Here is a 23998-nt window from a genome sequence, read left to right on the forward strand (position 1 = left end):
CTTACTGACCTACCTTATCACCGTCCTGGTACAGAACCTCCCACAAGCAAGGTGAACCACCTTACTGACCTACCTTATCACCGTCCTGGTACAGAACCTCCCACAAGCAAGGTGAACCACCTTACTGACCTACCTTATCACCGTCCTGGTACAGAACCTCCCACAAGCAAGGTGAACCACCTTACTGACCTACCTTATCACCGTCCTGGTACAGAACCTCCCACAAGCAAGGTGAACCACCTTACTGACCTACCTTATCACCGTCCTGGTACAGAACCTCCCACAAACAAGGTGAACCACCTTACTGACCTACCTTATCACCGTCCTGGTACAGAACCTCCCACAAGCAAGGTGAACCACCTTACTGACCTACCTTATCACCGTCCTGGCACAGAACCTCCCACAAGCAAGGTGAGCCACCTTACTGACCTACCTTATCACCGTCCTGGTACAGAACCTCCCACAAGCAAGGTGAACCACCTTACTGACCTACCTTATCACCGTCCTGGTACAGAACCTCCCACAAACAAGGTGAACCACCTTACTGACCTACCTTATCACCGTCCTGGTACAGAACCTCCCACAAGCAAGGTGAACCACCTTACTGACCTACCTTATCACCGTCCTGGTACAGAACCTCCCACAAGCAAGGTGAGCCACCTTACTGACCTACCTTATCACCGTCCTGGTACAGAACCTCCCACAAGCAAGGTGAACCACCTTACTGACCTACCTTATCACCGTCCTGGTACAGAACCTCCCACAAACAAGGTGAACCACCTTACTGACCTACCTTATCACCGTCCTGGTACAGAACCTCCCACAAACAAGGTGAACCACCTTACTGACCTACCTTATCACCGTCCTGGTACAGAACCTCCCACAAGCAAGGTGAACCACCTTACTGACCTACCTTATCACCGTCCTGGTACAGAACCTCCACCAAGCAAGGTGAACCACCTTACTGACCTACCTTATCACCGTCCTGGTACAGAACCTCCCACAAGCAAGGTGAACCACCTTACTGACCTACCTTATCACCGTCCTGGTACAGAACCTCCCACAAGCAAGGTGAACCACCTTACTGACCTACCTTATCACCGTCCTGGTACAGAACCTCCCACAAGCAAGGTGAGCCACCTTACTGACCTACCTTATCACCGTCCTGGTACAGAACCTCCCACAAGCAAGGTGAACCACCTTACTGACCTACCATATCACCGTCCTGGTACAGAACCTCCCACAAGCAAGGTGAACCACCTTACTGACCTACCTTATCACCGTCCTGGTACAGAACCTCCCACAAGCAAGGTGAACCACCTTACTGACCTACCTTATCACCGTCCTGGTACAGAACCTCCCACAAGCAAGGTGAACCACCTTACTGACCTACCTTATCACCGTCCTGGTACAGAACCTCCCACAAGCAAGGTGAACCACCTTACTGACCTACCTTATCACCGTCTTGGTACAGAACCTCCCACAAGCAAGGTGAACCACCTTACTGACCTACCTTATCACCGTCCTGGTACAGAACCTCCCACAAGCAAGGTGAACCACCTTACTGACCTACCTTATCACCGTCCTGGTACAGAACCTCCCACAAGCAAGGTGAACCACCTTACTGACCTACCTTATCACCGTCCTGGTACAGAACCTCCCACAAACAAGGTGAACCACCTTACTGACCTACCTTATCACCGTCCTGGTACAGAACCTCCCACAAACAAGGTGAACCACCTTACTGACCAGTCTTCACAGTAATGTATTGAAGGAACTGAGGGAAGACTTAAGTGTTGTGAGACAGGATGGTGTACCACCCTTTGTCTTCCCTTGTACTGATGCCTGCCTTCCTTCCTGCCTTCCTTCCTTCCTGCCTTCCTTCCTTCCTTCCTGCCTTCCTGCCTTCCTTCCTTCCTGCCTTCCTTCCTTCCTGCCTTCCTTCCTGCCTTCCTTCCTGCCTTCATTCCTGCCTTCCTGCCTGCCTTCCTTCCTGCCTTCCTTCCTTCCTGCTTTCCTTCCTTCCTGCTTTCCTTCCCTCCTGCCTTCCTTCCTTCCTGCCTTCCTTCCTTCCTGCTTTCCTTCCTTTCTGCCTTCCTTCCTTCCTGCCTTCCTTCCTTCCTTCCTGCTTTTCTTCCTTCCTGCTTTCCTTCCTTCCTGCCTTCCTTCCTTCCTGCCTTCCTTCCTTCCTGCTTTCCTTCCTTCCTGCCTTCCTTCCTTCCTTCCTGCCTTCCTTCCTTCCTTCCTGCCTTCCTTCCTTCCTTATTTCCTTCCTTCCTTCCTTCCTTCCTTCCTTCCTTCCTGCCTTCCTTCCTTCCTTCCTTCCTGCCTTCCTTCCTGCCTTCCTTCCTTCCTGCCTTCCTTCCTGCCTTCCTTCCTTCCTGCCTTCCTTCCTTCCTGCCTTCCTCCCTTCCTTCCTGCCTTCCTTCCTTCCTGCCTTCCTGCCTTCCTTCCTTCCTGCCTTCCTTCCTGCCTTCCTTCCTTCCTTCCTGCCTTCCTTCCTTCCTGCCTTCCTGCCTGCCTTCCTTCCTTCCTGCTTTCCTTCCTTCCTGCTTTCCTTCCTTCCTGCCTTCCTTCCTTCCTGCTTTCCTTCCTGCCTTCCTTCCTTCCTTCCTGCCTTCCTTCCTTCCTGCCTTCCTTCCTTCCTGCCTTCCTTTCTTCCTGCCTTCCTTCCTTCCTGCCTTCCTTCGTCCTGCCTTCCTTCGTCCTGCCTTCCTTCCTTCCTGCCTTCCTTCCTTCCTGCCTTCCTTCCTGCCTTCCTTCCTTCCTGCCTTCCTTCCTGCTTTCCTTCCTGCCTTCCTTCCTTCCTGCCTTCCTTCCTTCCTGCCTTCCTTCCTGCCTTCCTTCCTGCCTTCCTTCCTGCTTTCCTGCCTGCCTTCCTTCCTTCCTGCCTTCCTTCCTGCCTTCCTTCCTTCCTGCCTTCCTTCCTGCATTCCTTCCTTCCTTCCTGCCTTCCTTCCTTCCTGCCTTCCTTCCTTCCTGCCTTCCTTCCTGCCTTCCTGCCTTCCTTCCTGCCTTCCTTCCTGCCTTCCTTCCTGCCTTCCTTCCTGCCTTCCTTCCTTCCTGCCTTCCTGCCTTCCTTCCTTCCTGCCTTCCTTCCTTCCTGCCTTCCTTCCTGCCTTCCTTCCTGCCTTCCTTCCTGCCTTCCTTCCTTCCTGCCTTCCTTCCTTCCTGCCTTCCTTCCTGCCTTCCTTCCTTCCTGCCTTCCTTCCTGCCTTCCTTCCTGCCTTCCTTCCTTCCTGCCTTCCTTCCTTCATTCCTTCCTTCCTTCCTTCCTTCCTTCCTTCCTTCCTTCCTTCCTGCCTTCCTCCCTGCCTTCCTTCCTTCCTGCCTTCCTTCCTTCCTTCCTGCCTTCCTCCCTGCCTTCCTGCCTTCCTTCCTTCCTTCCTGCCTTCCTTCCTGCCTTCCTTCCTTCCTGCCTTCCTTCCTTTCTTCCTTCCTGCCTTCCTTCCTTCCTTCCTGCCTTCCTTCCTGCCTTCCTTCCTGCCTTCCTTCCTGCCTTCCTGCCTTCCTTCCTTCCTGCCTTCCTTCCTTCCTGCCTTCCTTCCTTCCTGCCTGCCTTCCTTCCTGCCTGCCTTCCTTCCTGCCTGCCTTCCTTCCTGCCTGCCTTCCTTCCTGCCTTCCTTCCTTCCTGCCTTCGGTTGAGAAGAAAAATCACGTTTTTCTTGAACCTTGATGTGACATCCTCCTACTGCTCTCTCTTCCTCCTCTTCCTCTTCCTCTTCTTCCTGGAAATTATCATCGTCAACTTCGCACAGCAAAACTTTTTTCATTTTTGTTTGATCTTATCTGCCATGTCCATAGTTTTGTTGTTGTTGTTGTTGTTGTTGTTAGTTGTTGTTGGCACTAGAGAGATGGCACTGTGACGTCACTAGCACTGATGCAATGAAATAAGATAACGTTAACGAAGCTTGTAAAGCATCAGCTGGTCACTGCTGGCACTGGTCACTGCTGTGGTTCTGGCACTGGTCACAGCTGTGGTTCTGACACTGGTCACAGCTGTGGTTCTGGCACTGGTCACAGCTGTTTTTCTGGCACTGGTCACAGCTGTGGTTCTGACACTGGTCACAGCTGTGGTTCTGGCACTGGTCACAGCTGTGGTTCTGACACTGGTCACTGCTGTGGTTCTGGCACTGGTCACTGCTGTGGTTCTGGCACTGGTCACAGCTGTGGTTCTGACACTGGTCACAGCTGTGGTTCTGGCACTGGTCACAGCTGTGGTTCTGGCACTGATCACAGCTGTTTTTCTGGCACTGGTCACAGCTGTGCTTCTGACACTGGTCACAGCTGTGGTTCTGGCACTGGTCACAGCTGTGGTTCTGGCACTGGTCACAGCTGTTTTTCTGGCACTGGTCACAGCTGTGCTTCTGACACTGGTCACAGCTGTGGTTCTGGCACTGGTCACAGCTGTGGTTCTGACACTGGTCACAGCTGTGGTTCTGACACTGGTCACAGCTGTGGTTCTGGCACTGGTCACAGCTGTTTTTCTGGCACTGGTCACAGCTGTGCTTCTGACACTGGTCACAGCTGTGGTTCTGGCACTGGTCACAGCTGTTTTTCTGGCACTGGTCACAGCTGTGCTTCTGACACTGGTCACAGCTGTGGTTCTGACACTGGACACAGCTGTGGTTCTGACACTGGTCACAGCTGTGCTCCAAGCACTGGTCATTGCTGTGCTCCAGGCACTGGTCACTTGGCACTGCTGTGCTCCAGGCACTGGTCATTGCTGTGCTCTAGGCACTGGTCATTGCTGTGCTCCAGACGCTGGTCACTTGGCACAGCTGTGCTCCAGGCACTGGTCACTTGGCACTGCTGTGCTCCAGGCACTGGTCATTGCTGTGCTCCAGGCGCTGGTCATTGCTGTGCTCCAGGCGCTGGTCACTTGGCACAGCTGTGCTCCAGGTACTGGTCACTGGCGTGCTCTAGGCACTGGTCACTTGGCACAGCTGTGCTCCAGGTACTGGTCACTGGCGTGCTCTAGGCACTGGTCACTTGGCACAGCTGTGCTCCAGGCGCTGGTCATTGCTGTGCTCCAGGCGCTGGTCACTTGGCACAGCTGTGCTCCAGGTACTGGTCACTGGCGTGCTCTAGGCACTGGTCACTTGGCACAGCTGTGCTCCAGGCACTGGTCACTTGGCACAGCTGTGCTCCAGGCGCTGGTCACTTGGCACAGCTGTGCTCCAGGTACTGGTCACTGGCGTGCTCTAGGCACTGGTCACTTGGCACAGCTGTGCTCCAGGCACTGGTCACTGCTGTGCTCCAGGCGCTGGTCACTTGGCACAGCTGTGCTCCAGGCACTGGTCACTGCTACCAGTTATAACTTCACTGCTTCATTTATGATTCTACTGGTGGTGGCGTCACAATTTACCTCCAGTGTTTAAAAGTTTGATGAAAAGTGGCGAGGGAGGGTGGCACTTTGTGAGGGAGGGTGGCACTTTGTGGGGGAGGGTGGCACTTTGTGGGGGAGGGTGGCACTTTGGGGGGGAGGGTGGCACTTTGTGGGGGAGGGTGGCACTTTGTGAGGGAAGGTGGCACTTTGTGGGGGTGGGTGGCACTTTGTGGGGGAGGGTGGCACTTTGTGGGGGAGGGTGGCACTTTGTGAGGGAGGGTGGCACTTTGTGGGGGAGGGTGGCACTTTGTGAGGGAAGGTGGCACTTTGTGGGGGAGGGTGGCACTTTGTGGGGGAGGGTGGCACTTTGTGGGGGAGGGTGGCACTTTGTGAGGGAGGGTGGCACTTTGTGGGGGAGGGTGGCACTTTGTGGGGGAGGGTGGCACTTTGTGAGGGAGGGTGGCACTTTGTGGGGGAGGGTGGCACTTTATGGGGGAGGGTGGCACTTTGTGGGGGAGGGTGGCACTTTGTGGGGGAGGGTGGCACTTTGTGGGGGAGGGTGGCACTTTGTGGGGGAGGGTGGCACTTTGTGGGGGAGGGTGGCACTTTGTGGGGGAGGGTGGCACTTTGTGGGGGAGGGTGGCACTTTGTGGGGGAGGGTGGCACTTTGTGGGGGAGGGTGGCACTTTGTGGGGGAGGGTGGCACTTTGTGGGGGAGGGTGGCACTTTGTGGGGGCACTTTGGGGGGGAGGGTGGCACTTTGTGGGGGAGGGTGGCACTTTGTGGGGGAGGGTGGCACTTTGTGAGGGAGGGTGGCACTTTGTGGGGGAGGGTGGCACTTTGTGAGGGAGGGTGGCACTTTGTGGGGGATGGTGGCACTTTGTGGGGGAGGGTGGCACTTTGTGGGGGAGGGTGGCACTTTGTGGGGGAGGGTGGCACTTTGTGAGGGAAGGTGGCACTTTGTGGGGGAGGGTGGCACTTTGTGGGGGAGGGTGGCACTTTGTGGGGGAGGGTGGCACTTTCTGTGGGAGGGTGGCACTTAGTGGCGGAGGGTGGCACTTTGTGGGGGAGGGTGGCACTTTGTGTGGGAAGGTGGCACTTTGTGGGGGAGGGTGGCACTTTGTGGGGGAGGGTGGCACTTTGTGGGGTTGGGTGCCACTTTGTGGGGGAGGGTGGCACTTTGTGGGGGAGGGTGGCACTTTGTGAGGGAAGGTGGCACTTTGTGGGGGAGGGTGGCACTTTGTGGGGGAGGGTGGCACTTTGTGGGGGCGGGTGGCAATTTGTGGGGGAGGGTGGCACTTTGTGGGGGAGGGTGGCACTTTGTGAGGGAGGGTGGCACTTTGTGGGGGAGGGTGGCACTTTGTGGGGGAGGGTAGCAACTTTGTGGGAGAGGATGGCACTTTGTGGGGGAGGGTGGCACTTTGTGGGGGAGGGTGGCACTTTGTGGGGGAGGGTAGCAACTTTGTGGGAGAGGATGGCACTTTGTGGGGGAGGGTGGCACTTTGTGGGGGAGGATGGCACTTTGTGGGGGAGGGTGGCACTTTGTGGGGGAGGGTGGCACTTTGTGGGGGAGGGTGGCACTGTGTGGGGGAGGGTGGCACTTTGGGGGGGAGGGTGGCACTTTGTGGGGGAGGGCGGCACTTTGTGGGTGAGGGTGGCACTTTGTGGGGGAGGGTGGCACTTTGTGGGGGAGGGTGGCACTTTGTGAGGGAAGGTGGCACTTTGTGGGGGAGGGTGGCACTTTGTGGGGGAGGTTGGCACTTTGTGGGGGAGGGTGGCACTTTGTGGGGGAGGGTGGCACTTTGTGAGGGAGGGTGGCACTTTGTGGGAGAGGGTGGCACTTGGTGGGGGGGGGTGGCACTTTGTGGGGGAGGGTGGCACTTTGTGGGGGAGGGTGGCACTTTGTGAGGGAGGGTTGCACTTTGTGGGGGAGGGTGGCACTTTGTGGGGGAGGGTGCAACTTTGTGGGAGAGGATGGCACTTTGTGGGGGAGGGTGGCACTTTGTGGGGGAGGGTAGCAACTTTGTGGGAGAGGATGGCACTTTGTGGGGGAGGGTGGCACTTTGTGGGTGAGGATGGCACTTTGTGGGGGAGGGTGGCACTTTGTGGGGGAGGGTGGCACTTTGTGGGGGAGGGTGGCACTTTGTGGGGGAGGGCGGCACTTTGTGGGGGAGGGTGGCACTTTGTGGGGGAGGGTGGCACTTTGTGGGGGAGGGTGGCACTTTGTGAGGGAGGGTGGCACTTTGTGGGGGAGGGTGGCACTTTGTGGGGGAGGGTGGCACTTTGTGGGGGAGGGTGGCACTTTGTGGGGGAGGGTGGCACTTTGTGGGGGAGGGCGGCACTTTGTGGGGGAGGGTGGCACTTTGTGAGGGAGGGTGGCACTTTGTGGGGGAGGGTGGCACTTTGTGAGGGAGGGTGGCACTTTGTGGGAGAGGGTGGCACTTTGTGGTGGAGGGTGGCACTTTGTGGGGGAGGGTGGCACTTTGTGGGGGAGGGTGGCACTTTGTGGGGGAGGGTGGCACTTGGTGGGGGAGGGTGGCACTTTGTGAGGGAGGGTGGCACTTTGTGGGGGAGGGTGGCACTTTGTGGGAGAGGATGGCACTTTGTGGGTGAGGTTGGCACTTTGTGGGGGAGGGTGGCACTTTGTGGGGGAGGGTGGCACTTTGTGGGGGAGGGTGGCACTTTGTGGGAGAGGATGGCACTTTGTGGGGGAGGGTGGCACTTTGTGGGGGAGGGTGGCACTTTGTGGGGGAGGGTGGCACTTTGTGAGGGAGGGTGGCACTTTGTGGGGGAGGGTGGCACTTTGTGGGGGAGGGTGGCACTTTGTGAGGGAGGATGGCACTTTGTGGGGGAGGGTGGCACTTTGTGGGGGAGGATGGCACTTTGTGAGGGAGGGTGGCACTTTGTGGGAGAGGATGGCACTTTGTGGGGGAGGGTGGCACTTTGTGGGAGAGGATGGCACTTTGTGGGGGAGGGTGGCACATTGTGATGGAGAATGGCACTTTGTGAGGGAGGGTGGCACTTTGTGGGGGAGGGTGGCACTTTGTGGAGGAGGGTGGCAACTTTGTGTGGGAGGATGGCACTTTGTGGGGGAGGGTGGCACTTCGTGGGGGAGGATGGCACTTTGTGAGAGAGGGTGGCACTTTGTGGGGGAGGGTGGCAACTTTGTGGGGGAGGATGGCACTTTGTGAGGGAGGGTGGCACTTTGTGGAGGAGGGTGGCACTTTGTGGGGGAGAGTGGCAACTTTGTGGGGGAGGATGGCAACTTTGTGGGGGAGGGTGGCAACTTTGTGGGGGAGGATGGCACTTTGTGAGGGAGGGTGGCACTTTGTGGGGGAGGGTGGCAACTGTGGGGGAGGATGGCAACTTTGTGGGGGAGGGTGGCACATTGTGGGGAAGGGTGTCACTGTGGGGGAGGGTGGCACTTTGTGGTAGAGGGTGGCACTTTGTGGGGATGGGTGCCACTGTGGGGGAGGGTGGCACTTCGTGGAGGAGGGTGGTACTTTGTGGGGGAGGGTGGCACTTTGTGGGAGAGGGTGGCACTTTGTGGGAGAATATGGCACTTTGTGAGGGAGGGTGGCATTTTGTGGGGGAGGATGGCACTTTGTGAGGGAGGGTGGCACTTTGTGGGGGAGCGTGGCACTTTGTGAGGGAGGATGGCACTTTGTGGGGGAGGGTGGCAACTTTGTGGGGGAGCATGGCACTTTGTGAGGGAGGGTGGCACTTTGTGGGAGAGGGTGGCACTTTGTGGGGGAGGATGGCACTTTGTTAGGGAGGGTGGCACTTTGTGGGGGAGGGTGGCACTTTGTGGGGGAGAGTGGCAACTTTGTGGGGAGGATGGCAACTTTGTGGGGGAGGGTGGCAACTTTGTGGGGGAGGATGGCACTTTGTGAGGGAGGGTGGCACTTTGTGGGGGAGGGTGGCAACTGTGGGGGAGGCTGGCACTTTGTGGGGGAGGGTGGCACATTGTGGGGAAGGGTGTCACTGTGGGGGAGGGTGGCACTTTGTGGGGATGGGTGCCACTGTGGGGGAGGGTGGCACTTTGTGGAGGAGGGTGGTACTTTGTGGGGGAGGGTGGCACTTTGTGGGAGAGGGTGGCACTTTGTGGGAGAATATGGCACTTTGTGAGGGAGGGTGGCACTTTGTGGGGGAGGGTGGCATTTTGTGGGAGAGGATGGCACTTTGTGAGGGAGGGTGGCACTTTGTGGAGGAGGATGGCACTTGTTGGGGGAGGATGGCAACTTTGTGGGGGAGGATGGCACTTTGTGAGGGAGGGTGGCACTTTGTGGGGGAGGGTGGCAACTGTGGGGGAGGATGGCAACTTTGTGGGGAAGGGTGTCACTGTGTGGGAGGGTGGCACTTTGTGGGGGTGGGTGCCACTGTGGGGGAGGGTGGCACTTTGTGGAGGAGGGTGGTACTTTGTGGGGGAGGATGGCACTTTGTGAGGGAGGGTCGTACTTTGTGGGGGAGGATGGCACTTTGTGAGGGAGGGTGGCACTTTGTGGAGGGTGGCACTTTGTGGGGGAGGATGGCAACTTTGTGAGGGAGGGTGGCAACTTTGTGGGGGAGGATGGCACTTTGTGAGGGAAGGTGGCACTTTGTGGGGGAGGGTGGCAACTGTGGGGGAGGATGGCAACTTTGTGGGGGAGGGTGGTACATTGTGGGGAAGGGTGTCACTGTGGGGGAGGGTGGCACGTTGTGGGGATGGGTGCCACTGTGGGGGAGGGTGGCACTTTGTGGGGGTGGGTGCCACTGTGGGGGAGGGTGGCACTTTGTGGGGATGGGTGCCACTGTGGGGGAGGGTGGCACTTTGTGGAGGAGGGTGGTACTTTGTGGGGGAGGGTGGCACTGTAGGGAAAGTGTGTCATTTCTTGTACTGGATATGCTACTTTTAGAAGAGGGCCAATTTGGGGAATAAATTTTGATGAGGGAGAGGGGGTGCCAGTTTGGGAAGGGTGGCACTTTAGGTGATGGGTGGCACTTTAGGTGATGGGTGGCACTTTAGGTGATGGGTGGCACTTTAGGTGATGGGTGGCACTTTAGGTGATGGGTGGCACTTTAGGTGATGGGTGGCACTTTAGGTGATGGGTGGCACTTTAGGTGATGGGTGGCACTTTAGGTGATGGGTGGCACTTTAGGTGATGGGTGGCACTTTAGGTGATGGGTGGCACTTTAGGTGATGGGTGGCACTTTAGGTGATGGGTGGCACTTTAGGTGATGGGTGGCACTTTAGGTGATGGGTGGCACTTTTAAATAATACGTGTTTGTCACTCTAATAATAATAATATAAATATTTTACTGACCATTTCTCTTGCGTTTTCATTTCAACTTTTGGATAGATAACATAGATTGTAGTGAGGTCTTGAGAGAGAGAGAGAGAGAGAGAGAGAGAGAGAGAGAGGGAGAGAGAGAGAGAGAGAGAGAGAGAGAGAGAGAGAGAGAGAGAGAGGGGAGAGAGAGAGAGAGAGAGAGAGAGAGAGAGACAGAAAGACCATGAGTAGGGGGGATGAGGACATTGAGAGAGAGAAGAGAGAGAGAGAGAGAGACAGAACTTACAAATCATACATGCTGTAGGTTGATGTTAGGTTAGTGTCCAGGCAGAGAGAACCATATTGTGAGTGAGTCTTGAGAGAGAGAGAGAGAGAGAGAGAGAACAGAACTGCAGTCATACATGAGAGAGATGTTAGTTAGTGTAGAGCAGAGAACCATATTGTAACTTTGACCGTCTTGAGAGACAGAAGAACTGCAGGTCATTGCATAGGGTTGGATGTTAGGTTAGTGTCCAGGCAGAAGAAGAACCATATGTAGTGAGGTCTTGAGAGAGAGAGAGAGAGAGAGAGAGAGAGAGAGAGAGACAGAACTTTAGACTTTAGTCATACATGCTGTAGGTTGATGTTAGGTTAGTGTCCAGGCAGAGAACCATATTGTAGTGAGGTCAGAGAGAGAGAGAGAGAGAGAGAGAGAGAGAAGAACTTTACCGTCATACATGCTGTAGGTTGATGTTAGGTTAGTGTCCAGGCAGAAGAAGAACCATATTGTTAGTGAGGTCTTGAGAGAGAGAGAGAGAGAGAGAGAGAGAGAACTTTGCAGTCATACATGCTGTAGGTTGATGTTAGGTTAGTGTCCAGGCAGAAGAAGTCATATTGTAGTGAGGTCTTGAGAGAGAGAGAGAGAGAGAGAGAGAGAGAGAGACAGAACTTTACGTCATACATGCTGTAGGTTGATGTTAGGTTGAGTGTCCAGGCAGAGAGAAATCATATTAGTAGGTGAGTCTTGAGAGAGAGAGAGAGAGAGAGAGAGAGAGAGAGAGAGACAGAACTTTACCAATCACCTCACATGCTGTGTAGGTTGATGTTAGGTTAGTGTCCAGTCAGAGAGAACCATATTGTAGTGAGGTCTTGAGAGAGAGAGAGAGAGAGAGAGAGAGAGAGAGAGAGAACTTTACCGTCATACATGCTGTAGGTTGATGTTAGGTTAGTGTCCAGGCAGAGAGAATCATATTGTAGTGAGGTCTTGAGAGAGAGAGAGAGAGAGAGAGAGAGAGAGAGAGAGAGAGAGAGCAGATGTTAGTTAGTCCAGAGAGATTGTTGTTGGTTGATGAGGAGAGAGAACTTTGCAAATCATACATGCTGTGGAGGTTGATGTTAGGTTAGTGTCAGGCAGAGAACCATATTGTAGTGAGGTCTTGAGAGAGAGAGAGAGAGAGAGAGAGAGAGAGAGAGAGAGAGAGAGAGAGAGAGAGAGAGAAGACCGTATACATGCTGTAGAGGTTGATGTTAAAGTTAGTGTCAGGACAGAGAACCATATTGTAGTGAGGTCTTGAGAGAGAGAGAGAGAGAGAGAGAGAGAGAGAGAGAGAGAGAGAGAGAGAGAGAGAGAGTTTACCGTCATACATGCTGCAGGTTGATGTTAGGGTTAGTGTCCAGGCAGAGAGAACCATATTGTAGTGAGGTCTTGAGAGAGAGAGAGAGAGAGAGAGAGAGAGAGAGAGAGAGAGAGAACTTTGCCGACATACATGCTGTAGGATTGATGTTGAGTTAGTGTCAGGCAGAGAACCATATTGTAGTGAGGTCTTGAGAGAGAGAGAGAGAGAGTGAGACAGAGACAGAACTTTGCCGTCATACATGCTGTAGGTTGATGTTAGGTTAGTGTCCAGGCAGAGAGAACCATATTGACAGTGAGAGAGAGAGAGAGAGAGAGAGAGAGAGAGAGAGAGAGAGAGAGAGAGAGAGAGAGAGAGAGACAGAACTTTACCGTCATACATGCTGTAGGTTGATGTTAGGTTAGTGTCCAGGCAGAGAGAATCATATTGTAGTGAGGTCTTGAGAGAGAGAGAGAGAGAGAGAGAGAGAGAGAGAGAGAGAGAGAGAGACAGAACTTTACCGTCATACATGCTGTAGGTTGATGTTAGGTTAGTGTCCAGGCAGAGAGAACCATATTGTAGTGAGGTCTTGAGAGAGAGAGAGAGAGAGAGAGAGAGAGAGAGAGAGAGAGAGAGAACTTTACCGTCATACATGCTGTAGGTTGATGTTAGTTAGTGTCCAGGCAGAGAGAACCTATTGTTAGTGGGAGGTCTTGAGAGAGAGAGAGAGAGAGAGAGAGAGAGAGAGAGAGAGAGAGAGAGAGAGAGAGAGAGAACTACTACGTCATACATGCAGTAGTACAAGAGTTGGGGGAGGTCCAGGAGAGAGAACCAGATTGTTAGTTGAGGGTCCAGAGAGAGAGAGAGAGAGGAGAGAGAGAGAGAGAGAGAGAACTACCGTCATACATGCAGGTTGATGTTAGGTTATTATGTAAGGAGAGAACCATTGTATGAGGTCTTGAGAGAGAGAGAGAGAGAGAGAGAGAGAGAGAGAGAGAGAGAGAGAGAGAGAGAGAACTTTACCGTCATACATGCTGTAGGTTGATGTTAGGTTAGTGTCCAGGCAGAGAGAACCATATTGTAGTGAGGTCTTGAGAGAGAGAGAGAGAGAGAGAGAGAGAGAGAGAGAGAGAGAGAGAGAGAGAGAGAGAGAGAGAGAGAGAGAGAGAGAGAGAGAGAGAGAGAGAGAGAACTTTACCGTCATACATGCTGTAGGTTGATGTTAGGTTAGTGTCCAGGCAGAGAGAATCAGGTATTCAGTAGAGGTCTTAGATTAGAGAGAGAGAGAGAGAGAGAGAGAGAGAGAGAGAGAGAGAGAGAGAGAGAGAGAGAGAGAGAGAGAGACAGAGACAGAACTTTACCGTCATACATGCTATAGGTTGATGTTAGGTTAGTGTCCAGGCAGAGAGAACCATATTGTAGTGAGGTCTTGAGAGAGAGAGAGAGAGAGAGAGAGAACTTTACCGTCATACATGCTGTAGGTTGATGTTAGGTTAGTGTCCAGGCAGAGAGAATCATATTGTAGTGAGGTCTTGAGAGAGAGAGAGAGAGAGAGAGAGAGAGAGAGAGAGAGAGAGAGAGAACCCTCTTACCACATACATGCTAGGAAGGATGTTAGGTTAGTGTCCAGGGCAGAGAGAACCATATTGTGGTGTGAGGTATTGAGAGAGAGAGAGAGAGAGAGAGAGAGAGAACTTTACCGTCATACATGCTGTAGGTTGATGTTAGGTTAGTGTCCAGGCAGAGAGAACCATGTGTACGAATGGTATATAATACCGACAAGATGTGAGTAAGACACATGTGCAACATCTGGGTATCTTTATTGTAGACGTTTCGCCATCCAGTGGCTTTATCAATACAAATTCTAGGACATAACTTGAAGACAGTAGAACTATGTACAGAAGATGAGGTAATCAGTCCCTCAACCTAGGAGTAGGTGCGAACAGCACCATAGTCGTGGAGATTCTGAAGCAGAAGAAAGAATCCTGGCGCTTATATAGTAACGTCAGGTGAAGCAGACGAGGGCAAATTCACTGGTAGGCAGGATTCCCCAGTGGAAGCAGGTCCTTCCCAAAGAGATGGGTTAGTTGTAGTGGTAGTTGTCGTAGTCTACAATAAAGATACCCAGATGTTGCACATGTGTCTTACTCACATCTTGTCGGTATTATATACCATTCGTACACAACTTGTCAGACACTGCAACATCATGGAATCTTAATTCTGAGGACATGTACATAACCTTCACGACTACGACAACTACCACTACAACTAACCCATCTCTTTGGGAAGGACCTGCTTCCACTGGGGAATCCTGCCTACCAGTGAATTTGCCCTCGTCTGCTTCACCTGACGTTACTATATAAGCGCCAGGATTCTTTCTTCTGCTTCAGAATCTCCACGACTATGGTGCTGTTCGCACCTACTCCAAGGTTGAGGGACTGATTACCTCATCTTCTGTACATAGTTCTACTGTCTTCAACTTATGTCCTAGAATTTGTATTGATAAAGCCACTGGATGGCGAAACGTCTACAATAAAGATACCCAGATGTTGCACATGTGTCTTACTCACAGAGAGAACCATATTGTAGTGAGGTCTTGAGAGAGAGAGAGAGAGAGAGAGAGAGAGAGAGAGAGAGAGAGAGAACTTTACCGTCATACATGCTGTAGGTTGATGTTAGGTTAGTGTCCAGGCAGAGAGAACCATATTGTAGTGAGGTCTTGAGAGAGAGAGAGAGAGAGAGAGAGAGAGAGAGAGAGAGAGAGAGAACTTTACCGTCATACATGCTGTAGGTTGATGTTAGGTTAGTGTCCAGGCAGAGAGAATCATATTGTAGTGAGGTCTTGAGAGAGAGAGAGAGAGAGAGAGAGAGAGAGAGAACTTTACCGTCATACATGCTGTAGGTTGATGTTAGGTTAGTGTCCAGGCAGAGAGAATCATATTCGTTCTTTCGAGGTGTAAATACGTTAACGATGAAGCAGTGTGTGTGATGCGACACCTGGAAGCAGGCAGGCTGGCAGGCTGGCTGGCAGGCAGGCTGGCAGGCTGGCTGGCAGGCAGGCTGGCAGGCAGGCTGGCAGGCAGGCTGGCAGGCAGGCTGGCAGGCAGTCTGGCAGGCAGGCAGGCTGGCTGGCAGGCTGGCAGGCAGGCTGGCAGGCAGGCTGGCAGGCAGGCTGGCAGGCAGGCTGGCTGGCAGGCTGGCAGGCAGGCTGGCAGGCAGGCAGGTTGGCTGGCTGGCTGGCAGGCAGGCCGGCACGCTGGCTGGCAGGCAGGCTGGCAGGCAGGCTGGCAGGCAGGCTGGCTGGCAGGCTGGCAGGCAGGCTGGCTGGCAGGCTGGCAGGCAGGCTGGCAGGCAGGCTGGCTGGCAGGCAGGCTGGCAGGCAGGCTGGCAGGCAGGCTGGCTGGCAGGCTGGCAGGCAGGCTGGCTGGCAGGCTGGCAGGCAGGCTGGCAGGCAGGCTGGCTGGCAGGCTGGCAGGCTGGCAGGCAGGCTGGCTGGCAGGCTGGCTGGCAGGCTGGCTGGCTGGCAGGCAGGCTGGCAGGCAGGCTGGCAGGCTGGCTGGCAGGCAGGCTGGCAGGCAGGCTGGCTGGCAGGCAGGCTGGCTGGCAGGCTGGCTGGCAGGCTGGCTGGCAGGCTGGCAGGCAGGCTGGCTGGCAGGCTGGCTGGCAGGCAGGCTGGCAGGCAGGCAGGCAGGCAGGCAGGCAGGCAGGCTGACAGGCTGGCACGCAGGCTGGCAGCGAGGCTGGCTGGCAGGCAGGCTGGCTGGCAGGCAGGCTGGCAGGCAGGCTGGCAGGCAGGCTGGCTGGCAGGCTGGCAGGCAGGCTGGCTGGCAGGCTGGCTGGCAGGCAGGCTGGCAGGCTGGCAGGCTGGCTGGCAGGCAGGCTGGCAGGCAGGCTGGCAGGCAGGCTGGCTGGCAGGCTGGCTGGCAGGCTGGCTGGCAGGCTGGCTGGCAGGCAGGCTGGCAGGCTGGCAGGCTGGCTGGCAGGCAGGCTGGCAGGCAGGCTGGCAGGCAGGCTGGCAGGCAGGGCAGGACAGGACAGGACAGGACAGGACAGGACAGGGCAGGACAGTACAGGGCTGTGGCTGATGAAGCCTAGCCTTGATAAAAGCTAGCCTTGATAAAACCTAGCCTTGATAAAAGCTAGCCTTGATAAAACCTAGCCTTGATAAAACCTAGCCTTGATAAAAGCTAGCCTTGATAAAAGCTAGCCTTGATAAAAGCTAGCCTTGATAAAACCTAGCCTTGATAAAGTCCAGCCTTGTATTCTCTGGTACCAAGATTCGCTTCCACACGCTTGCATCCAATACAATATTGAATCCCTCAGGTGTTGGGGCTTGAAGGAAGATCAATGTGTTAAGCGCGTTCAACAGTCGAGTAAATCACACTATATAGCCTGCTTGCCTAAGATAGAACCGTCGGGCAATTTATCTGCTTAAATGGAGAACGTTGATCAGAGTGCTTCACTGAGGCCTGGTCACAGACCGGGCCGCGGGGGCGTTGACCCCCGGAATTCTCTCCAGGTAAACTCCAGGTAAGCACTCGCTCTCTAGGCCAAGAAAAACGTATTTTGGAATGAAAATTATTTGCTTCAGTGGTCTTTTTTTTTTAAGGCAGCAGCCTTCTCACCCTTTACAAAATTGATTTTTTTTTTTTTTTTGCATAGGTAAATTTCTTCCATTTCTTCAGTTAAAGCTTTGTTGGACAGCGATACGGTTTCTGAGTCTTTTCTGTCAAGCTTCTCACAGCTTTAAACACAGTAACATTCTTTAAGTCATCAGGATCCTCCTTTAAAAATTCTTCAAGAAGTGCTGAGGTTAAGTAAGGTTGGTCAAGAAACAGGATAAGTGTTTCCTGACGCTGCTCTTAGTCATATGATGACCCGCAGCTGGAGCTTTTGGTCATCTGACCGAGGCCTTCCACTGGCTTACCCTTCCACCCAATGAAAAATTATGGTTATAAGTATATATGGTTATAAGTATATATGATTATAAGTATATATGGTTATAAGTATGACCATTGGTATATATGGTATAAGTATATTTACCTGGAGACCTAGAGAGAGTTCCGGGGGTCAACGCCCCCGCGGCCCGGTCTGTGACCAGGCCTCCTGGTGGATCAGAGCCTGATCAACCAGGCTGTTACTGCTGGCTGCACGCAAACCAACGTACGAGCCACAGCCCGGCTGGTCAGTATAACCATTGGTATAAAATTATGGTTATAAGTATAACCATTGCAATGGAATTTCCATTAGCCATTATTATGTGCAGATTTCCTGGAATATTAACCCAATTATCAGTGGGAAAAGCCATTTATGGATCTTTTCAGAGGTCTGTAGAAATATCTTTCTTTACCCTGGGATCCCTACTACACTTGCTACCTCTGTTTTATACCGGTATTATATACCATTTTAACATACTTTTTCCATGTCAGTAGAAAGTAATGAATGTAGGCGATGTAGATAGCTAAGGCATGACGGATATACGTGTATTCTCTTATTGACTAAATGATTGTGTGAACGCCAAGTGGACACCACTTGAGTTGGTCTTCGACTCTTGCTTAAGTGAGCATTTTCTTATTAAGTAACCTTATTTAGGTACAGGTATACATAAATACATTTATATAAATTATCATACATATTAACATATGTGTAAATTATCTAGGATAACCCAAAGTCAGCGTGACTTCTGTTGGGGTTCTTGGCGTCTTTGGCTACAGACTTGGTAAGTGTTGTGGATAAATGGTTCAGAGAACCGACAAGTTGATAAATTAAACACTTGTGTAACACTTGTCGGTTCTCTTAACCATTTATCTACATTCTTGTCAGATACAGTAACATCTTGATACAGGGAATTATTCACTTGCCTAACCTAGAGTCATGACCTACTTTCATCTGTCAATTTATCCAAGGTGACACCACCTACGACTGCTTCACCTCATCTGTCTGCAGTATATATAAGCCCCTTCTTCTCACACATGCTGTATTCCTATCGAGAAGACCATAATTTTTAAAGGGGTGGAGGGGTAAGCAAGCGGAAGGCCTCGGTCAGATGACCAGAAGCTCCAGCTGTGGGTCATCATCTAAGACCCGCGTCAGGAAATACTTAGTCCTGTTTCCAGACAAACCTTATCTAACCTAACCTTATTAAGATGATGGACTGATTACATCGACTCCAGGCTGAGGGACTGATTACTTGTTAACTTCGCTATTCTTCTTTGTATTGGACTGATGAAGCCTCTTGAGTGGCAAAATGTTTCCACTATAAAGATGTCTAGTATTACACTGTGTCTAATTTATAACATGTTGCGTGTTGTTGCAGATGGGTCACTTGGAGGTGCAACGACCGCCCGAGATCGATGACGCTATGAGTTCGGGAGATGTGGTGGCCACAGAAGGTGACCGAGCAGTGTTGAAGTGTGTGGCCACGGGCCACCCTATGCCCTCAGTCACCTGGGTCAGGGAAGATGCTGCCACAATCATGGTCTCAGACGGGCTCATCACCAAGCCAGGTAATGTGAGAAATCACGAAAGCACTTGGAATTTCACTATTTTTGGTTACAGTAGTTAGTAGAGGAATTTGGGAGGGTATGTAAAAGAAAGAAAATGAACATAGAAAATAGCAAAGTGATGAGAAGGAGAAGTCTGGGTATGGTGGAAGTAAATGTAGATATTTGGGAGTGGACTCGTCAGCAGGGAGGGAGAGATACATGATTATATACACCTGGAAAATCCTAGAGGGACTAGTACCGAACTTGCACACGAAAATCACTCACTACGAAAGCAAAAGACTTGGCAGACGATGCAACATCCCCCCAATGAAAAGCAGGGGTGTCACTAGCACGTTAAGAGACCATACAATAAGTGTCAGGGGCCCGAGACTGTTCAACTGCCTCCCAGCACACATAAGGGGGATTACCAACAGACCCCTGGCAGTCTTCAAGCTGGCACTGCACAAGCACCTAAAGTCAGTTCCTGATCAGCCGGGCTGTGGCTCGTACGTTGGTTTGCGTGCAGCCAGCAGCAACAGCCTGGTTGATCAGGCGCTGATCCACCAGGAGGCCTGGTCACAGACCGGGCCGCGGGGGCGTTGACCCCCGAAACTCTCTCCAGGTAAACTCTCCAGATGGGTCTATGAACGACGGAGTGAACCACAGAATGGACGAGGGTTAAAAAGTAGAGGGTGTGTTGAGAGATTTGTGGAAAGAAGTTTATCCATGGAAGCAAAACAGGTTAAAGAACCGGAGTACAGTAGTACCAACACTTTTACATGGGTGTGAGGCGTGGGCTTTAAACACTGCAAATGTCATGTTTGAGAGCGATGTGCGGTGCGACTAATGTGGAGCATTCAGAGTACAGAAATTAGAAATTGTGGAGTTATCATGGGTATATACCTGGAGAGGGTTTCGGGGGTCAATGCCCCCACGACCCGATCTGTGACCAGGCCTCGTGGTGGGGTCAGGCCTGATCAACCAGGCTGTTGCTGTTGGCCGCACAGGGTTGACAAGGAATTGAGATGGTCTGGTCATTTAGAGGATGTAGCAAAATAAGATGACCAAGAGGATGTATAAATCTGGGGTGGAAGGACAGAGGGAAAAGTTGGAGGGGAGGGGTTAAAAGAGGTTTTGAAATAGGAACTTTAGCATCCAAGAGGCTAGTGTGAGCGCATTAGATTGGAGTGTAAGTAAACAAGTGGGTTTTATGGCTTCAGGTACTGATAGTGTGAGAAATGTGAAGGTATTCAAGACAAACCTGTTAACTGGACTCAAGTCCTGGAGGTAGAGTACAGTACCTGTACTCTAAAAGACTGATGGGGATGCTGCCGTTCAGAGGCTCATTTTGAGCTTCGTTGTCTTCGCAAGACAACTTTTGACTGAATTACGCTGAATATTTCATTCTTTTCGGTCTTCCTTCGTGGGCAGGAAGTATGAATATGATAATGGTATACAATATCCACAAGTTGATAAGTAAGACACATGTGCAACAGTCAGGTATCTTTATTCCAAAACCATTCGCCTAGACAGTAGGCTTCTTCAGTCGAGTACAGGAGAGTTAGCAGAAGCAGTAGAGATGTGAAGACGATGTAATCAGTCCATCACCCTTGAAAGACTCGGCAGGAGATGCAACATTCCCCAATGAAAAGCAGGGGCGCCACGAGTACATCGAGAGACAACAAAATAAGTGTCTGGGGCCCAAGTCTATCCAATTGCCTCCCAGCATACATAAGGGGGATTACCAATAGACCCCTGGCTGTCTTCAAGAAGGCACTGGACAGGCATCTTAAGTCAGTACCTGACAAACCAGGCTGTGGTTCGTACGTCAGCTTGCGTGCAGCCAGCAGTAACAGCCTGGTTGATCAGACCTTGATCCACCATGAGGCCTGGTCTCAGACCGGACTGCGGGGGTCAACGCCCCCGCAGTCCGGTCTGAGACCAGGTAAACTCCAGGTAAAACGTAGTTTTTGTAGTCAGTCCCTCAGCCTGAGGGCCAAGGGACTGACAACCTCAAAACTACGTCTCCACATCTCTACTGCTTCCTCTGTACTCGACTGAAGACGCCTACTGTCTATGCAAATCGTTTCGGAATAAAGATACCTAACTGTTACACGTGTCTAATATGTTTGACGTATGCAGTATACAAGGGTCGGACACAGATACTGACTTCCATTTCACTACACTGACAACATGTTCTTTTCAGTGTCATCATGGGAAGGAGAGACGCTAGAGGTAAACCGTGTGTCCAGAGATGACATGGGCGCATACCTTTGCATAGCCCGTAACACCGTCCCTCCCCAGGTGTCCAAGCGTGTCCAACTACATGTCCACTGTGAGTATGTCACTCTTTTGTCTTGCCATGTCAGTTTAGTTAGGTCCGTTGGTCCTTTGCAATCCAATGTGCCCTGGCGGAAGATTCATCTGTAAAATCTTGCATTTGTGGTCACAGTGGTGGCCCATGCTAACCTCCCTATGATGTATAAATATACCTGGTTGGATGAATCTTATTGTAGCCAACTGGTCCAGTGGTTTATGCACTGACCTGGAGTTTTACCACTCACCTGCCACAAGTTCCAACCCCACCTGTAACCTGGGTTGTCTGCAGTCCTGTAATTATGATTTCATACACTAATGCACACAAATTGTATGGTATAATTTAAACCTATAACTGGACATGGATGTAACTAATGTGGCATTTTATTGTGGTAACGTTTCACTCTCCAGGAGCTTTGTTAGGCAGACAATTTATTTATTTATTTTATGTCTTTGCAAACAGTACATTTAGATTTTGTATTTACAATAGTGGGTTGCAATGCAGAGAGAGCCTCTATTATGCCTAGGCATTATAGGCCAACTTAATATTATTGGCTTACAGTCTACTTAACACTAAGGAGTATATCATAGTTGTACAGTAGGATAGTAATTATTTCATACTTGTACAGTAGATTATTAATTGTAAGTGAATCAAATTTGTATAAGACAAAAGATGTTCATATATTCTAAAATGTTTTTTGTGAAAACAATGATTCAATTATATTCCTGTCAACAATGGATAAAAGGTTCAAAGTGATTGCTGAAGTTATGATGTGGGAGTACATATGTAAGTGTGTGTGTACTGAGTATTTAGCGTTTAGTCTAGGGTGATTAAGTGGCTTTTGAGAAGTCTTAAATTGATTTTCAGACTGGGTTACTTTAATATCTTCTGGTAATGAATTCCATATTTTGGGGCCCTTTATGTACATAGAGTTTTTACACAGTGTGATATGGACATGAGGTATATCAAAAAGAGATCTGTGTCTTGTGTTGTGGTCATGTGTCCTGTTTAGGTTGGTGAGAAGTCTGAGTGGAGGGTTTACATTTGCGTGAATTGTTCTGCGTATGTAGTAGGCACATGAATAAGTATGGATGTTCTTAATGGTGAGCAGATTCAGACTTTTGAAAATTGGCGGAGTATGCTGGCGGGAGTGGGAATTTGTTATCCTTCTTACTGCTGCCTTTTGCTGGGTTATTAGGGGTTTTAGGTGACTGGATGTTGTTGATCCCCATACACAAATTCCATATGTAAGATATCTTGAACTGGTTCATGCTATGACTGACTTTGACATGTGCAGGCAGTCTGTTCCATTCCTTTATTGCTGTACAATAAAAGGGGTTTGAAGCCTGGCCACTGACTGTGGGTACTACAAAGTTGTGCTCTCTCCCCCTAGTAGTATGATTGCTTTGGTTCCCAACCTTGACAAAATTGACAGCAAGATATTCTGGACACTGTTTGTGAGCAATTTTATAAACATGATTTAGCTTCAGTTGTTTTACTCTGTCTTCAACATTCAGCATATCCAACTGCTGTAATTCATGCTGGCCTACATGTTCTCTTGGACCCAGGTCCAGGATAAATCTTACTATTTTGTTCTGGGTGATTTGCAGTCTATCTTTCAGTTTTTTTGTTAAGGGCTAGACATAGGGTCCTGCGAGCCTCAGTAGGTAGACACTGTCCTTGTCTATAGAGGAACTTCAGTCTGGCATTTGCTTTCTTTACTACACTGTTCACTATCAATTCTCCTGACATGCATGGGTCAAAGGGGATTCCCAGATATTTTACTGAGGAAACTAAAGTGATGGGCTTCCCATTACACTGGAAATTAAAATTATTTACCCTTCTCAGTTTATGTTATGTGCCAAAGAGAATGGCTTCAGTTTTCCCGAGGTGTAATAATAGTTTGTTGTCTATTAACCATTTGCTGCAGGACTCCAGTTCCAGTGTTAATACATTAGCTATATCTTGTGGGTCTTTACCTGACACTAACAGAGCACTGGCATCTGTATGCAGTAGGAGTTTGCACTTGACACTGATAGGCATGTCATTAATATAGCATAGGAATAATAAGGGGAACTCCACATGCTATCGGCAGGGGTTCTGATTCCGTTTTGTTGATTTTGACAATTTGTCTCCTGTTGCTAAGGTAGGACTTAAACCAGTCTACAGAACCTATACCAATAGCTTGAAGTTTCTTACATAATATATATATGTATTGTGGTTGACAGTATCAAAGGCCTTTTGCAGATCTAAGGTTACCATACCTATGAGGTTCCCTATTGACATTTCAGTTCTCAAGTAATCCATCAGATTAATTAGGGAGGTGTCGGTTGAGTAAGATCTTCTAAAGCCTGATTGATAGCTATGGAGAATATTGTTGTCATTAAGGTCACAATTGGAAGTTGAAGACTCAGATGAGTCAAAGGGATGTTAGGAAGAATTTCTTCAGTGGAATAGCCTGACAAGTGATGTAGTGGAGGCAGGAACCATTCATAGTTTTAAGATGAGGTATGGTAAAGCTCATGGAGCAGGGAGAGGGAGGACCCAGTAGCAATCAATGAAGAGGTGGGGGCCAGGAGCTGAGTCTTGACCCCTGAAACCACAAATAGGTGAGTACACATAGTGGTGTATATTCAGTGGTATACATATTCAATAGTGTACACCTGTTCAGTGGTGTATATTTAGTGGTATACCCTAGTAACCCCTTCTCCTGTATACAATTACTAAAAAAGAGAAGAAGAAAAACTTTATAAAACTGGGTTGCTTAAATGTGCGTGGATGTAGTGCGGATGACAAGAAACAGATGATTGCTGATGTTATGAATGAAAAGAAGTTGGATGTCCTGGCCCTAAGCGAAACAAAGCTGAAGGGGGTAGGAGAGTTTCAGTGGGGGGAAATAAATGGGATTAAATCTGGAGTATCTGAGAGAGTTAGAGCAAAGGAAGGGGTAGCAGTAATGTTAAATGATCAGTTATGGAAGGAGAAAAGAGAATATGAATGTGTAA

The 23998-nt window shown here is 50.9% G+C and overlaps 1 protein-coding gene across 2 annotated transcripts in view; it reads left to right on the top strand.

The window, feature by feature from the left end:
- LOC128684975 (lachesin) overlaps positions 1–23998 on the top strand; it is a 557865-nt gene that overhangs the window by 512238 nt on the left and 21629 nt on the right. For both annotated transcript variants that reach the window (XM_070098933.1, XM_070098924.1), the window contains exons 6-7: positions 18508–18697; positions 20883–21011. In XM_070098933.1, coding sequence (XP_069955034.1) covers positions 18508–18697; positions 20883–21011 — 319 coding nt within the window. The remainder of the gene's footprint in view (positions 1–18507; positions 18698–20882; positions 21012–23998) is intronic.

This window comes from Cherax quadricarinatus, chromosome 5, assembly GCF_038502225.1.
Source record: "Cherax quadricarinatus isolate ZL_2023a chromosome 5, ASM3850222v1, whole genome shotgun sequence".
NCBI lineage: Eukaryota > Metazoa > Arthropoda > Malacostraca > Decapoda > Parastacidae > Cherax > Cherax quadricarinatus.